General features: G+C 38.9%; 1 protein-coding gene across 1 annotated transcript in view; it reads left to right on the top strand.

The window, feature by feature from the left end:
- The window catches only part of ubash3ba (ubiquitin associated and SH3 domain containing Ba), a 68691-nt gene that overhangs the window by 30684 nt on the left and 16810 nt on the right, over positions 1 to 21197 (top strand). Inside the window, exons 2-3 of the mRNA XM_034178597.1 lie at positions 13973 to 14026; positions 14186 to 14372. Of these exons, the coding sequence (XP_034034488.1) occupies positions 13973 to 14026; positions 14186 to 14372 (241 nt within the window). The remainder of the gene's footprint in view (positions 1 to 13972; positions 14027 to 14185; positions 14373 to 21197) is intronic.

Genomic DNA, 21197 nt, shown 5'->3' with positions numbered 1-21197 from the left:
AATTATGGAATCACCAGCCTCGGAGGATGTTCATTCAGTTGTTTAATTTTGTAGAAAAAAGCAGATCACAGACCTGACACAAAACTAAAGTCATTTCAAATGGCAACTTTCTGGCTTTAAGAAACACTATAAGAAATCAAGAAAAAAAAATTGTGGCAGTCAGTAACAGTTACTTTTTTAGACCAAGCAGAGGGAAAAAAATATGGACTCACTCAATTCTGAGGAATAAATTATGGAATCACCCTGTAAATTTTCGTCCCCAAAACTAACACCTGCATCAAATCAGATCTGCTCGTTAGTCTGCATCTAAAAAGGAGTGATCACACCTTGGAGAGCTGTTGCACCAAGTGGACTGACATGACATGTCAATTGAAACAAAGGAGAGGATTATCAAACTCTTAAAAGAGGGTAAATCATCACACAATATTGCAAAAGATGTTGGTTGTTCACAGTCAGCTGTGTCTAAACTCTGGACCAAATACAAACAACATGGGAAGGTTGTTAAAGGCAAACATACTGGTAGACCAAGGAAGACATTAAAGCGTCAAGACAGAAAACTTAAAGCAATATGTCTCAAAAATCGAAAATGCACAACAAAACAAATGAACGAATGGGAGGAAACTGGAGTCAACATCTGTGACCGAACTGTAAGAAACCGCCTAAAGGAAATGGGATTTACATACAGAAAAGCTAAATGAAAGCCATCATTAACACCTAAACAGAAAAAAACAAGGTTACAATGGGCTAAGGAAAAGCAATTGTGGACTGTGGATGACTGGATGAAAGTCATATTCAGTGATAAATCTTGAATCTACATTGGGCAAGGTGATGATGCTGGAACTTTTGTTTGGTGCCGTTCCAATGAGATTTATAAAGATGACTGCCTGAAGAGAACATGTAAATTTCCACAGTCATTGATGATATGGGGCTGCATGTCAGGTAAAGGCACTGGGGAGATGGCTGTCATTACATCATCAATAAATGCACAAGTTTATGTTGACATTTTATCTCATCAATTGAAAGGATGTTTGGGGATGATGAAATAATTTTTCAAGATGATAATGCATCTTGCCATAGAGCAAAAACGGTGAAAACATTCCTTGCAAAAAGACACATAAGGTCAATGTCATGGCCTGCAAATAGTCCGGATCTTAATCCAATTGAAAATCTTTGGTGGAGGTTGAAGAAAATGGTCCATGACAAGGCTCCAACCTGCAAAGCTGATCTGGCAACAGCAATCAGAGAAAGTTGGAGCCAGATTGATGAAGAGTACTGTTTGTCACTCATTAAGTCCATGCCTCAGAGACTGCAAGCTGTTATAAAAGCCAGAGGTGGTGCAACAAAATACTAGTGATGTGTTGGAGCGTTCTTTTGTTTTTCATGATTCCATAATTTTTTCCTCAGAATTGAGTGATTCCATATTTTTTTCCCTCTGCTTGGTCTAAAAAAGTAACCGTTACTGACTGACACCATTTTTTTTTCCTGATTTCTTATAGTGTTTCTTAAAGCCAGAAAGTTGCCATTTGAAATGACTTTAGTTTTGTGTCATGTTCGTGATCTGCTTTTTTTCTACAAAATTAAACAACTGAATGAACATCCTCCGAGGTCGGTGATTCCATAATTTTTGCCAGGGGTTGTACCAAACTGTGATGTCTAAACCTCGGTGTGAACCGAAATAGTGATGCCCTTTCTTATAGCTGTAGATCCCCCCCATAAGATGGCAGCCACTTTCCAGGAATATATCTGGAAATTGCTTTTAGAGGATAAAAATGCTTATGACAAGAATGTGACTGGACTAGAATACACATTAAATCTACATTGAATCTCTTTTCTTACATGGAAAGCTGTGAGACCTGTTAAAAGGTTCCAACTGCTGTTCCTTCTGGTCATTAGGGAGGAAGGAGGTGTGAGGATGCCTGGTTGCTAGTATAACAATTGATGACAGAAAGAAAATATAACATCTAACTAGAGCCATCTTTATTTTTTTTTCCTTCTGTTGTTGTGCAGTGATTTTGCTTGTAACTTATCTTGTCTGGATTTTACATTATGTGATGGTTGAGTTCACTGTTTTTCAGCATTAGTCATATTCAAAGACTGTCAGCAGTTGGTCCTTCAAATTACTACATCTTTGACAATTGTATCATATGAGATTAATTCATTTGTTAAAATTATGATTTTTTTTTTTTTTTAGGGTGACCACATTTCAATTTTGAAAAAAGGAGTATGGGTGTTGGCAGCAGACATAGCCTGCCAGCATTATGTGGAAGGTTAGGGGAATTAAAATAATTGATGGTGCCAAGGGATACGTTTGGGGTTGGGTTTAAATAGTTGACTTTTAAGTAGTTTGCTTTTTTGTAGGTCCCAAAAGAGGACTTGATAACCCTATTTTAATGGCAACACTGTCGGTTGTTTCCAGTCACGTATGGGATACCTCAAGACGTTCAAAAAATGTCTACACCAACTGTTGAAAAGACGTTCAAAAGTGACAATTATCCTTTCACTTTGTCCCTCTGGATGGAGGAATAAGTTTGATGTGGTGGACACTATAAATAAAAGCAAACATAAAAAAAAATATGCAAACATAAAAGATTGAAAGATCTCAACATAACTACCATATCTTTAATCACAGTTTAACATACAGATTAAGTATAAACATTTGTAAATACATTTGCATGTATTTATTTGTCAATATTACATGAACATAACAGAATTTGACAAAGGATACAAAAATGACTTTTTTCCACTGTGGTTAGGGTTGCCAACTCTCTGAAAAATAAATAAGGGACACCTCACCGCCAGGGCCGACCGGCCGACTGACCATTGCCTTCACCCTTCCCAGCGTCTGTGTGAAACGATTTTTAACCATTTGACTGTTGACTTGACCCTGAATTTAGGTAGATGCATACATGCATTTGTTCTGATATGAACATGTGGAAAACAAATGATTATTTAGCAATTTATTTTTAGTGCAAAATAAATTTTCACTCACAGTTTCAATATGAGCATTCTGTCTTCTTTAAAAACTAAATCTCTGTAGTGCTATTGCTTAACTTAAAATTGTATAAATTAACAAAAAAACCAATAGAAAATTTGCATCATCCAAAACAATGTAACAGTGCAAAACAATGTAACAGTGCACATTTACACATTTAGTGTAATAAAAAGTGCAAAAAATAGTCTGAAAAGTAAACAGTAATGTTGTCGCGCACCTTTTCCACCCAGCCATTTTCCTTTTCTCATTCGCCCCTGTATTTTTGCATTCTTTTTTTTTTTTTTTTTTTTTTTTTTTTTTTTAGGAGGAGTAGTAATGACGTTACAGACATTGCTGTCCGTAGGCATATCTGCAGTGCCAGTGTCGGTGTCTGTATTGATATCAGCCATGCTGCTTTGTTATTGTCGTCCAGCGACCGTCGTCGGCTCATGACGTCTGTATCTTCTTGCGAGCAGATGTCCCTCGACCAATGAGATAAGAGTGATTCTGTATTGTCAACTCGTGTCTGTCAGCTCATTGGTGAAAAGCAGGAGAGAGGCTGGGATCAAATTTACCGTAAGTTTCCATATAAAGCGCCAGTCAATTCCATTGACATTTTACAGACTTTTTGATTCTCACAGAAATACGGGACAAACTGCGTCCCGTTTCAGGTCAATACGGAACGCACACTTTTATTTCCAAATAAGGGACGATTCCATTTTTCAAGGGACGGTTGGCAACCCTAACTGTGGTTCTCAGACAAAAAAATACAACAGGTAAAACAGCACAACAAATTGAACACAATACTAAAGTACCTTCGGCAGTATGAGCATGTGATCAATGAAAGAGTGTGTAGAAAGAATCTGACCTTTTCACAGCTTAAAACTAGCCAAGGTTAGATATCTTTGAAGTTGTTCAAGGTATGTGTCCCAAGAATGCTCCCTGTGAATTTGAAGACCCTGGAAATAATAAGAATGGACTTATGCTGAGCGCAAACAGACAGCCAGACGCAAATTTTTCGCAATACCTGATGGCCATATTTTGGCTTCGGGTAAAAATACAGTGTATTTAATCCGTTTTCTGGGCTGTGACAATGTTATTACATCAGTTAACTTCCAGTACTGAATAAAAATGAAATATTACAGGCTGCACAAACAGCCAGTTATGAAGCCAGTTTCACAAATGACCAAACATCACACATAAACGTGAGGTGAAAATAGTTTGGGGGTATTTTTGTTTAATAACTTGCACTCAGTCAGCATTAGCATGCTAGCTTTAGCTTAGCAGGCCTAAAGCCTCGTTCACACAGTGACTAGCATTTAAAAAAAACAAAACAAAAAGCAGCAGCACTTTTTTCTGGTTAGTTTTGTTGAGAGACAGTAATAAAGTACTTATGGAGTGTGTCGTTATCAAGTCTCACATTTCTGAGGCTCGTTCACATTACAGGTCTCTTTGTTACGGTGTTGCTAACAACTACAGCCACTGAGCACAGAGAAAACACACAAACTCCAGAAAACCTATAAATGTTTGTGCATTATAACAATAAACATAAATTCTTTGAAAATACTCCCTAAATCTGTTCACATTACAGTGTTCTGGAGGCTTCTTTTTGACATCATGCAGCTAACACAACTCTGCATTTTTATGCCAAATATTAAATGTGTTGAAATGGCGCCTTTTTGTAAACCAGATTTCACCAACCAGCGAAAAACAAATTTGGAGAAATTTCACTGCAATAATCCCTATCACCTCTGTTTAAAGGTTCATCTGAACGAATCACCCATTTGATGAAAAACGTGTTTTGTGACATGTTGATAATGTAGCCACATTTTCACTGGTTTAAAAGTGGGTGAAAAGATGTTCAGATGGATATCACCCAGTTTTCAACCAAAAATCAATGTTGAAATTACATCTTGTGCTCACTGGGAATAGAAATCTTTACTTAATATTATCTCCGGGTGAATGTGTGATTCATCACAGAGAAAGACATAAATCCCGGTGTTATTTTTGATGACATATTTTCATCTGCATAATGTTACAGCGATGGCACGTATCATGTCTATGGCTGATGCCAAAATACTGATTAACATTTATGTGTCCTCCACAAGTGACTACTGTAATAAATGATTTCTTTTTATTTTCTTTTTTTGGCTAGTGCGTAAGAGTACAAGATATTTTCACATGATTCAGAACACAGCTGCTAGAGTTTTAATTGGTACTAAGTTTGATTGTCCACAATGTAAAAAACTGATTAAACTGAAGCAAGTGTGTATGTTGTTCATCAGAATGCTCAGTATCTCAACTGTGACAAACTTGGAGTTATCTAAGGATTTCCTCTGAAACTACCACAGAGTTAGGATGTAATAGATTAAGTATTGTACCCTGGACTGGATTTTTCTGACATCTTGGGCACATCTGTCTGTAATTTCAACATGGCAGTGCACCAGGTGGAATATCTTAATAAGACAACTGCAGTAGGGCTGTCCATGTTATATAGTGGAAAAATAAAAGTTGTGAGAGACTTCAGGCCACTTGTTTTTGTTCCACTTGGGGTTTTATAGGCACTGACCAAACTTGAACTCAATCAGATAAGATTTAGTTGTCCCCCAGAGTGACACATTTTCCTCTCCCTCTGCTGGCAAGGCAACGTCACTCCGACAGAAGAATACTCTGATTCCATTATTTTTCTTTTACAGGTACATGTGATGGCTTCTAATCACAAAAGGTGGTGGTTGATTGGTCACCCAGAGGAGAACATTACTGGAATTACTGGATTTACTACATTGGTTGTTTGGGGAAAATTGTTGCTTTGTGGGGGACCCCTAAACAATATCCGATTACATTAAAATTTAGCACAGAGCTTTTATTTTATTAGTGGAACAAGAACAACATGTGGCCCAAAAGATTTTGTAACATTTGACATTTTGAACAGGTCTAGACTGCAGTCTACAAATTACTCTGTTTAAATCCTTCTGCACACACCAGTCTTTGATTATGCAGTAATATAAAAAAAGCAGAAATGCTGAGAATGCACTCAGTTGTACACCAGTAAAGATCTGTAAAGTGCCCTCTCTGTATGTGTTTGTCACCACATTATGTGTGTGAGTCTTTGTGTAGTGCACATATTATTGTGTGAACCATCTGTTGTGACGTGCAGCCGCGCCGCCCAGTGTGAGGACGCGCTGCCTCAGGCTTCAAGGATTCTAGTGTATCTAGGACCCTGTCAGTGCGACAAATGTAAAAATAGCTCATTGAAAGTGAACACAAGTGCCACAATGAATACTGAACTTCATCACATACAAACACGGCAAAAATTCGACTTCTGTTTTGATTCTTTGTATAGGCCATTCAGAGCGGTGACATGCAGTGCTAACTTTGGAAAGGTCAGTTATTTGTTTGGTTAAAAACCCTGACAACAGCATGAAGACTTTAGTTTTTTTCATTAGAGAGCAAAAAGGGGATTAATTCTTCCTGACTTGGTGGTGTGTCTCGTTTTCACTTTGCACATATGGCACTTTTGGTAGGACCGCATGACACGCAATAAAAATCGAGTAGAATGGAGACTAACAGAAACTGCAGAAGCATGAAACGATGATCTTTATGCATAATTTTCTTTTTTTTCAGAACAAAGGAGAGCTGATTGCATTAATCTTAGCATTTCAAAATCAGTTTTTATTTACTTTTTAATAACATTGCTACTATTATAGGCCATCTTTGAAGGGAATTACTGTTTTAAGCAGCTTTCTTCAGCTTTGACAGACTAACACAAGGCCAGTGGTGGGCACACTTCCGATAATCCGATAACATAATTATCGAAGATAATGTTTTCATCATCGGATTATCTTTTTAGATAACTTTAAAAACCATTATCGGACCAATTACCTTCTGATTAATTTTTGTCCGATAACTTTTAAAGCGATAAACATGGGGATGCTCCTTTTGTACCCAATCATGACACTCACATGTTTCCAATTAGATGTTCTTCGAGCATTCATCAACTTTCAAATTTCGATATTAAGAATCATAATAAGCTGAGGCACTTGAGTGCACTGCTTATGTTTCTACGTTACCACTCAGCTCTACAATCTTTATAACTCAATATTTTTTTCTTGCATGTTATACTGCTTTTATCTGCTTTCACTTAAATTTCCATTTATGTTTTCCAGTTATGTGAAAACAAACCAAAGTATCAAGTAGGGGAGAATTCATCGCCTTTAAGTAAATGTTTTGTGCTGCTGTCACGACTTATCTAAAGAGTAACTGCTGTTTCTAAAGACAGTGCTGCTCATCACCGCATGGAACAACCATTTGGAAAAACAAAATAGGAAGAGAAACTGAACTTCTTTTTGTTGGGTCTGTGTGATGAATTTTAGTGTTCATTATGCCACTTGTATTCACATTCATTGAGCTATTTTTACTTTTGTCCCACTGACAGGGTCCTAGATACAGTGGCATCCCTGAAGCCGGAGGCAGTGCGTCCTGATTGAGGTCAGCGTGCTGCTTCGTGGCTCCACATCACAACAGATGGTTCAGTACAACACTAACACGATAACTTAATACACAATAACAGTAACGCTGCAACTACTAGAAATGAGCATACAGTATGATACAGTGTCACAGATGGAAAGCTGGATATTTTCAAAGCCCCCCCCCCCCTTTTTTTTTCCTTGAGGCCATAAAAAAATGGCCATTGGTTATTGCAAAGTCATTGCGTCCATCTTTCTGTCTGGGCTCAGCATAAATCCAGTCCTATTACTGCCAGAGGCTTCAGATTATCAGGGAACTTTCTTGGGATACAGACCCTTGACAAGTTCAAAGATGGCTAACCTTGACCTATTTTAAGAGATTAATTTCAATTTTCAATTTATTTTCATTTATATAGTGCCAAATCACAACAAAGTTGCCTCAGTGCGCTTCACACAAGTAAGGCCTAACCTTACCAACCCCCAGAGCAAGCACAGGTGACAGTGGTAAGGAAAAACTCCCTCTGATGATTTGAGGAAGCAGACCAGACTCAAAGGGGTGACCCTCTGCGTGGGCCATGCTACCAACACAATTTACAGAAAAATTCACAAAACGGAAATGCAGGAAATGTTGCCGGTGCACAGGACAGGAGGATAAAGAAACAGAAAACGGATACCACACCCATCTCTGGATGGAGCTACACCTTAAACAGAGAGAAAAAAAAAACAGAATCAGGCAACAGAAAGACAGCAAATACAGTATAATTTGTCAGCGTTAAGCAACAAGAAAAACAAAGGAAATACTAAGGTGACCTTAGTATTTACACTCAACAAAAATATAAACGCAACACTTTTGGTTTTGCTCCCATTTTATTTGAGATTAACTCAAAGATCTAAAACTTTTTCCACATACACAATATCACCATTTCCCTCAAATATTGTTCACAAACTAGTCTAAATCTGTGAGAGTGAGCACTTCTCCTTTGCTGAGATAATCCATCCCACCTCACAGGTGTGCCATATCAAGATGCTGATTAATCAATCAATCAATCAATTTTATTTATATAGCGCCAAATCACAACAAACAGTTGCCCCAAGGCGCTGTCAGCTGTCAGCTGGAAATAACAGCGGCTCAGTGCACATGACGTGTCAAATTAAAACAGAGAACAGAGCCAGGACAAATACATAAATAAATGCTACAACAAGTACATACATAATTACATAGCAAATACATAAAATAAATAATCACAGAACAAAGGAACAGGGAGTGCGCTGTGAGCTGAGTGCAAAGGTGGGTGTGTCTGTGACATCAGTAGTTGTTGGGATCTGTGGACTCGCAAGTCACAGCAGGAGAACATATATTGTGTTATGCAGGATATGAACTTACAACACTCCACCGTGAGGCGCGTGCATGGCCATGCTGTCCTCATGTGGAAATACATAAAAACACAAAACACCTTTGCAACGGGCAGCAGCAAACACGTCGGCGCACACCACATCAGCCAGGCTGCTCCATGTGACCATGTGAACCCTCAGCTGTCAGTCGGACTGTCACGTTCACCATGTGAGTTATAGGCCATATGACGCGGTGTCCTTCGGCGCGCCACTCGCTGGACACCTGGACACGCAGCGCCGGCTGATGTGTTCATGATATGGACGCACAGCTTCTTTCATATCGGTCCATCAGCTTGTTTATGTGCATGACCACGGGTCATGTACAGAGAGGAACAGGAGGATGATACCTGTATTTTCCGCTCTTCATAACAGGAATTAATTATTAGAAACTGCAGTTTTTCTTTTTCTTTTCCTTTTTTTTTTTTTTTTTTTACATTGACAACAGATTCATGACCAGTAACATGATTGTGTTACATTTAAACAGTACATTCATTGTTCCTGTGATGTTCTGCATCTGTGCTTCGCATTATTGTGGGTTTCCATATATTGGTTGATTTATGTACATATGTCCAGCATCTAATTGCTCCGCTGATGTGGGAGCGCAATATGGTGTCACGTTCCATGTGCTTGCACTGCGTTCATGCGTGTGCAGGAAACCGTTACCGCGATATCATCAGACCATGTGTCCCTCCCAACAGCAGGTAGAATTGTTTGCATTTGCCCAATTTGTTTTTTGTTGTGGTTTTTTGGCAGGTTCCTGCTTTTTTCGCCCAGCTTTGTGTTATGTGTGAAGGGGCCCTTAACTTTGTCATGATTTTTTTTAATTTGGTCTTAGTCTTTTTAGTTTTAGTCATATTTAGTCATATCATTTTTACTTAGTCATGTTTTAGTCAACTGAATGCCTGTTAGTTTGTAACTGTATTTTAGTCTTGTTTCAGTCAAAACATTTTAGTCTTTTTAATAAAAAAAACCCAAACACATTAGATTATTTCTGTCAATATAGTGTTTCACACATCTGAAATTGTGAATGACAAAATACACTTTCTGAATGATTGAAAGTTTGTGGGGTTTTTCCTCAGTATTTTAAATCTGCAAGGCTTCCAGTCAGACACAATTAGACATTTGTTTTTCTTGTAAATCCACAGTCCTGTGGGAGTGCAGGTCTTTTGAAACTTCTTGGATCTAATTATTCTGTTTGGACGTTGAGAAATGGCTGCAAATTTATTAAAGCAAAGCAGAATAATAGAGAAGCTTGAATCTTCAACTGGACCGGGTTGCTTGACGCGAGGAAGCTTCTGCGATTTGAAGCGAAACATCCTCGCGTCAGGCAACCCAGTCCAGTCGAAGATTCAAACTTCTCTACTATGGAAACCACCTGGACAACTGAGAGCCTTCACAGAAACAAAGCAGAATAAAATAAAATAAATAATAAGACTTGTAATGTTTTTATTTATTGTAAGAGCCACAACTGGATCTAATTTAATTTGAATATGATTCATATTTTATAATTTTGCTATATTTCATCTGCTCTGAACTACTGAATGAACCTTTTATGTTTTCAACATTTTTTTCATCATTTAACCACATACAGCAACACATACAGGTACAGGTAGCCTACTACCAAAATAAATATAAAAATAGTTAAGCTATCAAATTTACATAAATTTACAATTAACAATGATTTATTTAATTAATTTAAAGCCTGATTTACGCTTCTGTAACTGCAACTCCGTGTCATGCAATGATGTGCGTGACAGTTTTAAAGTTCTTTGTTGCTGGATTATGCTTTATTATGGACTAATTTGACCCTCAACAAGCTTTTCTTTCTGCAATCATCTCCTCCAATTCAAAGGTAAGCTGTACAATTTCCTCTTTTTCTGAGTCTGTGTTGTAAAGGTGGTGACTTTTTTACTAAAAGTATGTGATCCCGAACTGTAATCGACGTCCGCACTGCAAAAACTATTAAAATACGATGGGAGATGTATGAGTGAAAGCAGAAATGTGTCAAATCACAGCCTTTTGCTGTGTCTGATTTTACAGGTGTACGTCAGGCTGCGGATCCGAGTCTGAGCACAGTGTGATAAAAATAAACAGTCGGGTTTTTAATCACGGAAAAGCCTCCAGACCCATGTGCTTGGGATTTTTAATGGAAATACATTGCGATCGGTCGGGACACTTTATCCGATGTGAACGAAAAATCCATTATACAAAATACGTTATATACAGTGTTTATTACATGGAAAACAATACAAAAATACTGGAACTTTTTTGTCTGGTGACTGTGATTATCCCGTTTATACGATGATGGTTTAGGTGAGTTTTACTGTACATGGGACTGAACACGAAATTTACCTCACAAAACTTTGACGATGAAATCCCTTCCATCCCACACAGCTGACTTTATTTTCCCAAAAATTTTTTCTGTTCGGATCTGAAGGGAATCTGTACATTTTTGAAGCCCTTGTTGTGTCTAATTGTGCCTCCAAATGCATTTTGCAATGCAATGTGGCATTTTCAGAAAATAAATAAATAAAATAGCTGGATTTACATGTAGATAGATGAACAGCGAATGCTATTTTGGCACCAAGATGACACCACGGGTCACGTGACCTTTTTTTTTTTTTTTTTGACTTGTCATGTCGCCACTCTCTGAATTAAGGGACTCTAACCCACCCTCCTGCAGACAGCAGACAGAGGAGACAAACAAAACAGAGACAATGTTATTTTAAAAACTGATTTTTAACTGCTTTGAATGCAAGGATCTCCTGCACATCCTGAAATGCACCCGCAGTATGTCTTATATGTTGCGTCCAGCCTTGATGACTTTGCCTCAGTGTGAACTCTGCTGAATGCGACGCATTTTGAAAACATTTTTGTCGAAGTATGTGATGTCCACATACTACTTTCAGCTTAAATAATGTTTTGGAAGAAATGTAACACAGAGCGAACAGGACCAGTGTCGGTGACCGAACGGTCCCCCCTAAAACTCGAAGGCGCGATCAGCGTCACAGCAGCACGTCTGAGACTGACTGTCAGTGTGACTCTCTTCACCAAAGCGATCAAAGGGAATAATGTGATTATTAACCATCAGATGACAAAGTAAAACCTCTTAAATCATTCTAAAGTTAGTTTTAAGCAGAAACGAGGATGTCAGACTCAGATGTGGGGCTCTGATCGGTCCCCTCGTCTTTTGTTATGAAATAATGCTGAATTTATGTGGAAATGAGTGTTGTACAAAAGCTTCAGATATCTGTCGCTGAGATAGATGATGACTGGGGTGCAGTTTTAATCCGAAACGAGGCAATAATTGGTGAATTGCTGATGATGATCTGAAATGATGCAGGGGGACCAATTTTTAGGGGGGACCGTTCAGTCGGTGCCACTGGAACATAAGCAGCACACAGAACAACAGGGAGTGGGAGTCGCCGTAGCAACCAGACAGTCCCGCTTCACCGCAGTTCCTATATGGCATCTCACTCACTCACTCACTCACTCATATTCAACCACTTACTCCAGTTAAGGGTCATGGGGGCTGGAGCCTATCCCAGCAGTCATAGGGCATGATGCAAGGTGTATATGACGTCTCCCCCTTTTTTTATTTAAAATTTTGTTTTTTAAACAACTCCTACAAAAGAAATATTAAAACAACTAACTAACAAAACCACAACATCAAACCAATACATTCACTTTTTTTTTTTCTTTGCAATAATCTGAATGGCAGCATCTTTAATACATCCTCACAGATTGACACGGTAGTGACACTGTACCTGTAAGAGTGGCAGGAACAGACTGTGGCACAGCAGCCTCAGGTTGTGGTTCTTGTGTAGCTGCAGGTGAAGATTCTCCAGCTGTTGCAGGGATATGCTACAGGTGAAGACGGTTGGGTCTCAGAGTCACCCTCTGGTATGTATTGATGGCATTGCTGGCACTGTCACCAGCAATGACAGCGGGTGTCTCCCAAGTGCTCTGATGGTCCAGCTTGGTGAGGATAGGATCACCTGGTTTCATCAGTGTCATCCAGCTTCTTTCCTGTAGCTGCCACTTCATCAGAATTTTCAGTGTTGAAAAATGTGAACATTTGATTATTGCCCAACCTCCCAAGTCTGACTTCTTGCACAAACATTGACGATATCTGAATGGATCAATACGTAAGCTCAGATGAGCTGAATGTTACTCGCCCACGTGTGAGACGAAAAGCAACATTTTCATCAAGAAACAATAGCGGCAACAACGTTTGATCAAATACTTGAACTATTTACGCACGTTGCAGCCATCTCTGGCTGGAACGTGCCTGTGCACACACATTGTTGTCGTGAAGACAAACCTGTTAAAACAACCAGATCTCACATCTGCGGGTGCCACGGACACCACAGACTGGCTGCAGACTTGATCACAGGCTGGCGCTCGGTCTCATACTCGCTGTCAAGTCACGTCATCATGAATGTTTGATTTTGATTTTGTTTAAAGCATCAAGGTCACCATTCGCTTTGTTTTCCTTTGTTAGTTTTGGTTTTGTTTCGTTCTTTTATGCGCCCTGGACTTGCAGGCTTTTCGGTGATGGGAGACGTGCAGGCTCATTCGTCCACTTGTTCTCGAAGATTTGTGACTTTTTTCCTTCATTCACCTATCGCCGTATGTCATGTGACGGGGCCTGAGGGGAGGGTGTCTTAAGTCCAAAGGACACTCTTGTTTCTTGGATTTTTGGTGCTTCCTTCTGTTGCGGAAGCAGGTGACTTGTAAAGTCTAGACCCTAAATATAAGACAACCATATTATTTCACAGGAATACAGTAATACACATAAACAGCTATGGCAGAGCAGGAGGTATCATTTTGTGGGTTTGCTCATAGCTCTTTAGTTTGTTTATTCACTAAATTCTTGTGTTACAACACATGAAATACAGAAATGCACATCCACAGACAATTGATTACAATTAAATGATGATAAAACAACATTTTTTATGTATTTGCAAAGGATGTTTTGTGGGTCCACAGTCAACATAGTGGGATCAAACTCTGGCACAACTAATGATTCTGTCAACTTTATATACAATTCCTCAGGATGCTCTGTGTTTACTGTAATGCTCTGATGTTTAAAGTCAGAAAAACAGTTTGTGACGGTGCTTTGATCGCTATCTTTCTGCAGTTTGAAAGCTCTTGTTTCAACTGGAGGCAAAAATGTTCAAGCAGCTTGTGACTGGTGAGATCATCTTCCTTTTACTTGTACAATTTCTCAGTTATGAATACATGAGTCATGTCATGACATTCACCTGCCTTTACTGCCCTCTGCTGGGCGTGGGCTGTCTCATCACATATTTAACTGCAGTTTTTCACTTATTCTCTTGGCTTTTTGGTTCAGGCTCTTCTCCCATGTGGACGACCCTTTCCTGGATGACCCTTTGCCTCGAGAGTATGTCTTGTATTTGCGACCCAGTGGGCCGCTGCTCCAGCAGCTCACACACTTCTGGCAACAATCCCGCTATGCATGTGGCAAGAATAAGGCGCACAACATCTTCCCACACATCACCCTCTGCCAGTTCTTCATGGTCAGTCTCAAGTCTTGTGTTTCAGTGTTACTTCTGTCTCTGCTTATACAGACAGTAGGAGGTTAGTTTGTTGAAAAAGATAGGATATCGTCTCACTATTGTTTCCAAATTCTGAAACTAGTTTGTTTTACAGCTGTTCAGTGTAATGATGGCACATGTGTGAAAGTAAAACAAACAAAAAAATCTTTTGATTCATGTGTTTTTGCCTCAGTTAGGCTCTTCATAATGCATCAAAGAAAACATATTTGATTAAAAACATATTCACCTCCTATAGATGTACTGCTGTTTGTTTGTGCTGTACATCTTGTTAATATTACATTGAGCGTAACCACCTAAACTTCAAAAAATGAACTGCTGTCTCAATGAGAAAAAGTGATGTAACAATTTGCATAGATATTTTATAAGTTATTTCAACTTAACTAAAGTTATTTCAGCTTAACTAGAGAAGTCTTGTGGCATTAACTCAGTTGAAATAACTTATAAAAATGTATGCAAATTGTTACATTAATTTTTCTCCTTGAGACAGCAGTTCCTTTTTAGAGTGTAACCATGTTGTTTATTGTTACCTGTGTAGTTTTCTTTTGTTTTGCCTTTAGGTTTTCTCAAATTTTCAAATATTGTACTTGTCAGATGGATGACTGTTACAATTTTTAAGCAACATTGCCATTGCTAGTTATATCTATTTAGTTTTTTATATGCAAATTAACAAGAAGTACAGTATACACTCTAGAAAATGAACCGCTGTCTCAATGAGAAAAAAGTGATGTAACAATTTGCATTGATTTTTTTTTTTTTAAGTTATTGTAACTTAACTACCTCGTAAAGTTACACTCAACAAAAATATAAATGCAACACTTTTGGTTTTGCTCCCATTTTGTATGAGATGAACTCAAAGATCTATCAATATCAATACAATACAATATCACCATTTCCCTCAAATATTGTTCACAAACCAGTCTAAATCTGTGATAGTCAATCAATCAATCAATCAATTTTTTTTATATAGCGCCAAATCACAACAAACAGTTGCCCCAAGGCGCTTTATATTGTAAGGCAAGGCCATACAATAATTATGTAAAACCCCAATGGTCAAAACGACCCCCTGTGAGCAAGCACTTGGCTACAGTGGGAAGGAAAAACTCCCTTTTAACAGGAAGAAACCTCCAGCAGAACCAGGCTCAGGGAGGGGCAGTCTTCTGCTGGGACTGGTTGGGGCTGAGGGAGAGAACCAGGAAAAAGACATGCTGTGGAGGGGAGCAGAGATCGATCACTAATGATTAAATGCAGAGTGGTGCATACAGAGCAAAAAGAGAAAGAAACAGTGCATCATGGGAACCCCCCCAGCAGTCTACGTCTATAGCAGCATAACTAAGCGATGGTTCAGGGTCACCTGATCCAGCCCTAACTATAAGCTTTAGCAAAAAGGAAAGTTTTAAGCCTAATCTTAAAGTAGAGAGGGTGTCTGTCTCCCTGATCTGAATTGGGAGCTGGTTCCACAGGAGAGGAGCCTGAAAGCTGAAGGCTCTGCCTCCCATTCTACTCTTACAAACCCTAGGAACTACAAGTAAGCCTGCAGTCTGAGAGCGAAGCGCTCTATTGGGGTGATATGGTACTACAAGGTCCCTAAGATAAGATGGGACCTGATTATTCAAAACCTTATAAGTAAGAAGAAGAATTTTAAATTCTATTCTAGAATTAACAGGAAGCCAATGAAGAGAGGCCAATATGGGTGAGATATGCTCTCTCCTTCTAGTCCCCGTTAGTACTCTAGCTGCAGCATTTTGAATTAACTGAAGGCTTTTTAGGGAACTTTTACGACAACCTGATAATAATGAATTACAATAATCCAGCCTAGAGGAAATAAATGCATGAATTAGTTTTTCAGCATCACTCTGAGACAAGACCTTTCTAATTTTAGAGATATTGCGTAAATGCAAAAAAGCAGTCCTACATATTTGTTTAATATGCGCTTTGAATGACATATCCTGATCAAAAATGACTCCAAGATTTCTCACAGTGTTACTAGAGGTCAGGGTAATGCCATCCAGAGTAAGGATCTGGTTAGACACCATGTTTCTAAGATTTGTGGGGCCAAATACAATAACTTCAGTTTTATCTGAGTTTAAAAGCAGGAAATTAGAGGTCATCCATGTCTTTATGTCTGTAAGACAATCCTGCAGTTTAGCTAATTGGTGTGTGTCCTCTGGCTTCATGGATAGATAAAGCTGGGTATCATCTGCGTAACAATGAAAATTTAAGCAATACCGTCTAATAATACTGCCTAAGGGAAGCATGTATAAAGTGAATAAAATTGGTCCTAGCACAGAACCTTGTGGAACTCCATAATTAACTTTAGTCTGTGAAGAAGATTCCCCATTTACATGAACAAATTGTAATCTATTAGCGCAGTGCCTTTAATACCTATGGCATGCTCTAATCTCTGTAATAAAATTTTATGGTCAACAGTATCAAAAGCAGCACTGAGGTCTAACAGAACAAGCACAGAGATGAGTCCACTGTCTGAGGCCATAAGAAGATCATTTGTAACCTTCACTAATGCTGTTTCTGTACTATGATGAATTCTAAAACCTGACTGAAACTCTTCAAATAGACCATTCCTCTGCAGATGATCAGTTAGCTGTTTTACAACTACCCTTTCAAGAATTTTTGAGAGAAAAGGAAGGTTGGAGATTGGCCTATAATTAGCTAAGATAGCTGGGTCAAGTGATGGCTTTTTAAGTAATGGTTTAATTACTGCCACCTTAAAAGCCTGTGGTACATAGCCAACTAACAAAGATAGATTGATCATATTTAAGATTGAAGCATTAAATAATGGTAGGGCTTCCTTGAGCAGCCTGGTAGGAATGGGGTCTAATAAACATGTTGATGGTTTGGATGAAGTAACTAATGAAAATAACTCAGACAGAACAATCTGAGAGAAAGTGTCTAACCAAATACCGGCATCACTGAAAGCAGCCAAAGATAACGATACGTCTTTGGGATGGTTATGAGTAATTTTTTCTCTAATAGTTAAAATTTTGTTAGCAAAGAAAGTCATGAAGTCATTACTAGTTAAAGTTAATGGAATACTCAGCTCAATAGAGCTCTGACTCTTTGTCAGCCTGGCTACAGTGCTGAAAAGAAACCTGGGGTTGTTCTTATTTTCTTCAATTAGTGATGAGTAGAAAGATGTCCTAGCTTTATGGAGGGCTTTTTTTTTATAGAGCAACAGACTCTTTTTCCAGGCTAAGTGAAGATCTTCTAAATTAGTGAGACGCCATTTCCTCTCCAACTTACGGGTTATCTGCTTTAAACTACGAGTTTGTGAGTTATACCACGGAGTCAGGCACTTCTGATTTAAAGCTCTCTTTTCAGAGGAGCTACAGCATCCAAAGTTGTCTTCAATGAGGATGTAAAACTATTGACGAGATACTCTATCTCACTTACAGAGTTTAGGTAGCTACTCTGCACTGTGTTGGTATATGGCATTAGAGAACATAAAGAAGGAATCATATCCTTAAACCTAGTTACAGCGCTTTCTGAAAGACTTCTAGTGTAATGAAACTTATTCCCCACTGCTGGGTAGTCCATCAGAGTAAATGTAAATGTTATTAAGAAATGATCAGACAGAAGGGAGTTTTCAGGGAATACTGTTAAGTCTTCTATTTCCATACCATAAGTCAGAACAAGATCTAAGATATGATTAAAGTGGTGGGTGGACTCATTTACATTTTGAGCAAAGCCAATAGAGTCTAATAATAGATTAAATGCAGGTGTTGAGGCTGTCATTCTCAGCATCTGTGTGGATGTTAAAATCGCCCACTATAATTATCTTATCTGAGCTAAGCACTAAGTCAGACAAAAGGTCTGAAAATTCACAGAGAAACTCACAGTAACGACCAGGTGGACGATAGATAATAACAAATAAAACTGGTTTTTTGGGACTTCCAATTTGGATGGACAAGACTAAGAGTCAAGCTTTCAAATGAATTAAAGCTCTGTCTGGGTTTTTGATTAATTAATAAGCTGGAATGGAAGATTGCTGCTAATCCTCCGCCTCGGCCCGTGCTACGAGCATTCTGACAGTTAGTGTGACTCGGGGTTGTTGACTCATTTAAACTAACATATTCATCCTGCTGTAACCAGGTTTCTGTAAGGCAGAATAAATCAATATGTTGATCAATTATTATATCATTTAGTGAGCACTTCTCCTTTGCTGAGATAATCCATCCCACCTCACAGGTGTGCCATACCAAGATGCTGATTAGACACCATGATTAATGCACAGGTGTGCCTTAGACTGCCCACAATAAAAGGCCACTCTGAAAGGTGCAGTTTTGTTTTATTGGGGGGGGGGATACCAGTCAGTATCTGGTGTGACCACCATTTGCCTCATGTGGTGCAACACATCTCCTTCGCATAGAGTTGATCAGGTTGTCAATTGTGGCCTGTGGAATGTTGGTCCACTCCTCTTCAATGGCTGTGCGAATTTGCTGGATATTGGCAGGAACTGGTACACACTGTCGTATATGCTGGTCCAGAGCATCCCAAACATGCTCAATGGGTGACATGTCCGGTGAGTATGCCGGCCATGCAAGAATTGGGACATTTTCAGCTTCCAAGAATTGTGTACAGATCCTTCCAACATGGGGCCGTGCATTATCCTGCTGCAACATGAGGTGATGTTCTTGGATGTATGGCACAACAGTGGGCCTGAACTCGTCACTGTATCTCTGTGCATTCAAAATGCCATCAATAAAATGCACCCGTGTTCTTCGTCCATAACAGATGCCTGCCCATACCATAACCCCACCGCCACCATGGGCCACTCGATCCACAACACTGACATCAGAAAACCGCTCACCCACACAACGCCACACACGCTGTCTGTCATCTGCCCTGGACAGTGTGAACCGGGATTCATCCGTGAAGAGAACACCTCTCCAACGTGCCAAACGTCAGCGAATGTGAGCATTTGCCCACTCAAGTCAGTTACGACGACGAACTGGAGTCAGGTCGAGACCCCGATGAGGACAACGAGCATGCAGATGAGCTTCCCTGAGACGGTTTCTGACAGTTTGTGCAGAAATTCTTTGGTTATGCAAACTGATTGTTTCAGCAGCTGTCTGAGTGGCTGGTCCCAGACGATCTTGGAGGTGAACATGCTGGATGTGGAGGTCCTGGGCTGGTGTGGTTACACGTGGTCTGCGGTTGTGAGGCTGGTTGGATGTACTGCCAAATTCTCTGAAACGCCTTTGGAGACGCTTATGGTAGAGAAATGAACATTCAGTACACAGCTCTGGTTGACATTCCTGCTGTCAGCATGCCAATTGCACGCTCCCTCAAATCTTGCGACATCTGTGCCATTGTGCTGTGTGATAAAACTGCACCTTTCAGAGTGGCCTTTTATTGTGGGCAGTCTAAGGCACACCTGTGCAGTAATCATGGTGTCTAATCAGCATCTTGAGGTGGGATGGATTATCTCAGCAAAGGAGAAGTGCTCACTATCACAGATTTAGACTGGTTTGTGAACAATATTTGAGGGAAATGGTGATATTGTGTATGTGGAAAAAGTTTTAGATCTTTGAGTTCATCTCATACGAAATGGGAGCAAAACCAAAAGTGTTGCGTTTATATTTTTGTTGAGTGTACTATCTAGTTTTTGTGCAAAAGTGAAATTAATAATCTCAACATTATTTACCATCTACTTAAAGGCAAAAACACACACAAAACATTTTTTTATATACAGCTATATAAATTTGGGCGTTAAGGGGTTAACATTGATAGTAAATATTAATATTATAGTAAAAAATCGGAGGTGCACTTTTCTTGACACACAAGGACTTAGCATAGCCAATGGACACACACACACAAATCCCCCTTTTCCCTCTGGTATGTATGTATGTATGTAAGCAATTCATACATACATACATTTAGATCTTTGAGTTCATCTCATGCAAAATGGGAGCAAAACCAAAAGTGTTGCGTTTATATTTTTGTTGAGTGTATTTCAACTTAGCTAGAGAAGTCTTGTGGCATAACTCAGTTGAAAGTTGAAATAACTTAAAAAAACAAAAACAAAAAACTATGCAAATTGTTTGTTGACACAGCAGTTAATTTTTTTAAAGTGTAATTCCTACGTGTACCCAGAATGCACTGGAGTACACAAAACAATGCAGGTTTAAAATAAAACAGGTTTAAAATAAAAGTTTTAAAGCACCTGTAGATTAGAGTTCACACAATTCTGTAGTTGTCAACGTATTTGGAAGGGTGTGTTTGCAAAAACAGGAGTGTCCATCTATCCATCCATTTTCTATACCGGTTTACTCCATTTAAGGGTAAATAGGAGTGTATTGTTCAAAATTTTAAACAAAGTACTTGTTGAAAATAAAAACTGAACAAAACTCTACAAAACTTACATTAGAATTTTTGGAAGGAGGTGTTAGGTTACCAGTTGTCAGACCTGGATTTAATTCCCAGTAATGCTACCTGCTGTGTCTTTGCATAAGACACTTCATCTGTATTGTCTCAGTCCTCCCAACTGTAAATGGGTACCAGCCTCAGTTCAGAAAGTAACCTGCCATGGACTGGCATCCAGGCATATATGTAGTATTTATGTGTTTTATATGCTTGGCAGATTTCCATTTTTATTTTAAGTTTTATTTACATTAAATGCACCTAAATGGATTTCACGGAAGTGTATGTCTGTCACTTTTCTGTTGCCTAATTTAAAATTTTTCCTTCCTTACTCCTTGTTGGTGCAGTTTGTTTTTAGCAAACTCCTTCATGATATTTATTCAGCCCTGTTGCCCTTATGTAATAACA

The sequence above is a fragment of the Thalassophryne amazonica genome, chromosome 9 (genome assembly GCF_902500255.1).
Source record: "Thalassophryne amazonica chromosome 9, fThaAma1.1, whole genome shotgun sequence".
NCBI classification, from domain to species: domain Eukaryota; kingdom Metazoa; phylum Chordata; class Actinopteri; order Batrachoidiformes; family Batrachoididae; genus Thalassophryne; species Thalassophryne amazonica.
Note: the sequence above shows the minus strand (reverse complement) of the source record. Positions and strands in the feature narration are given on the sequence as shown.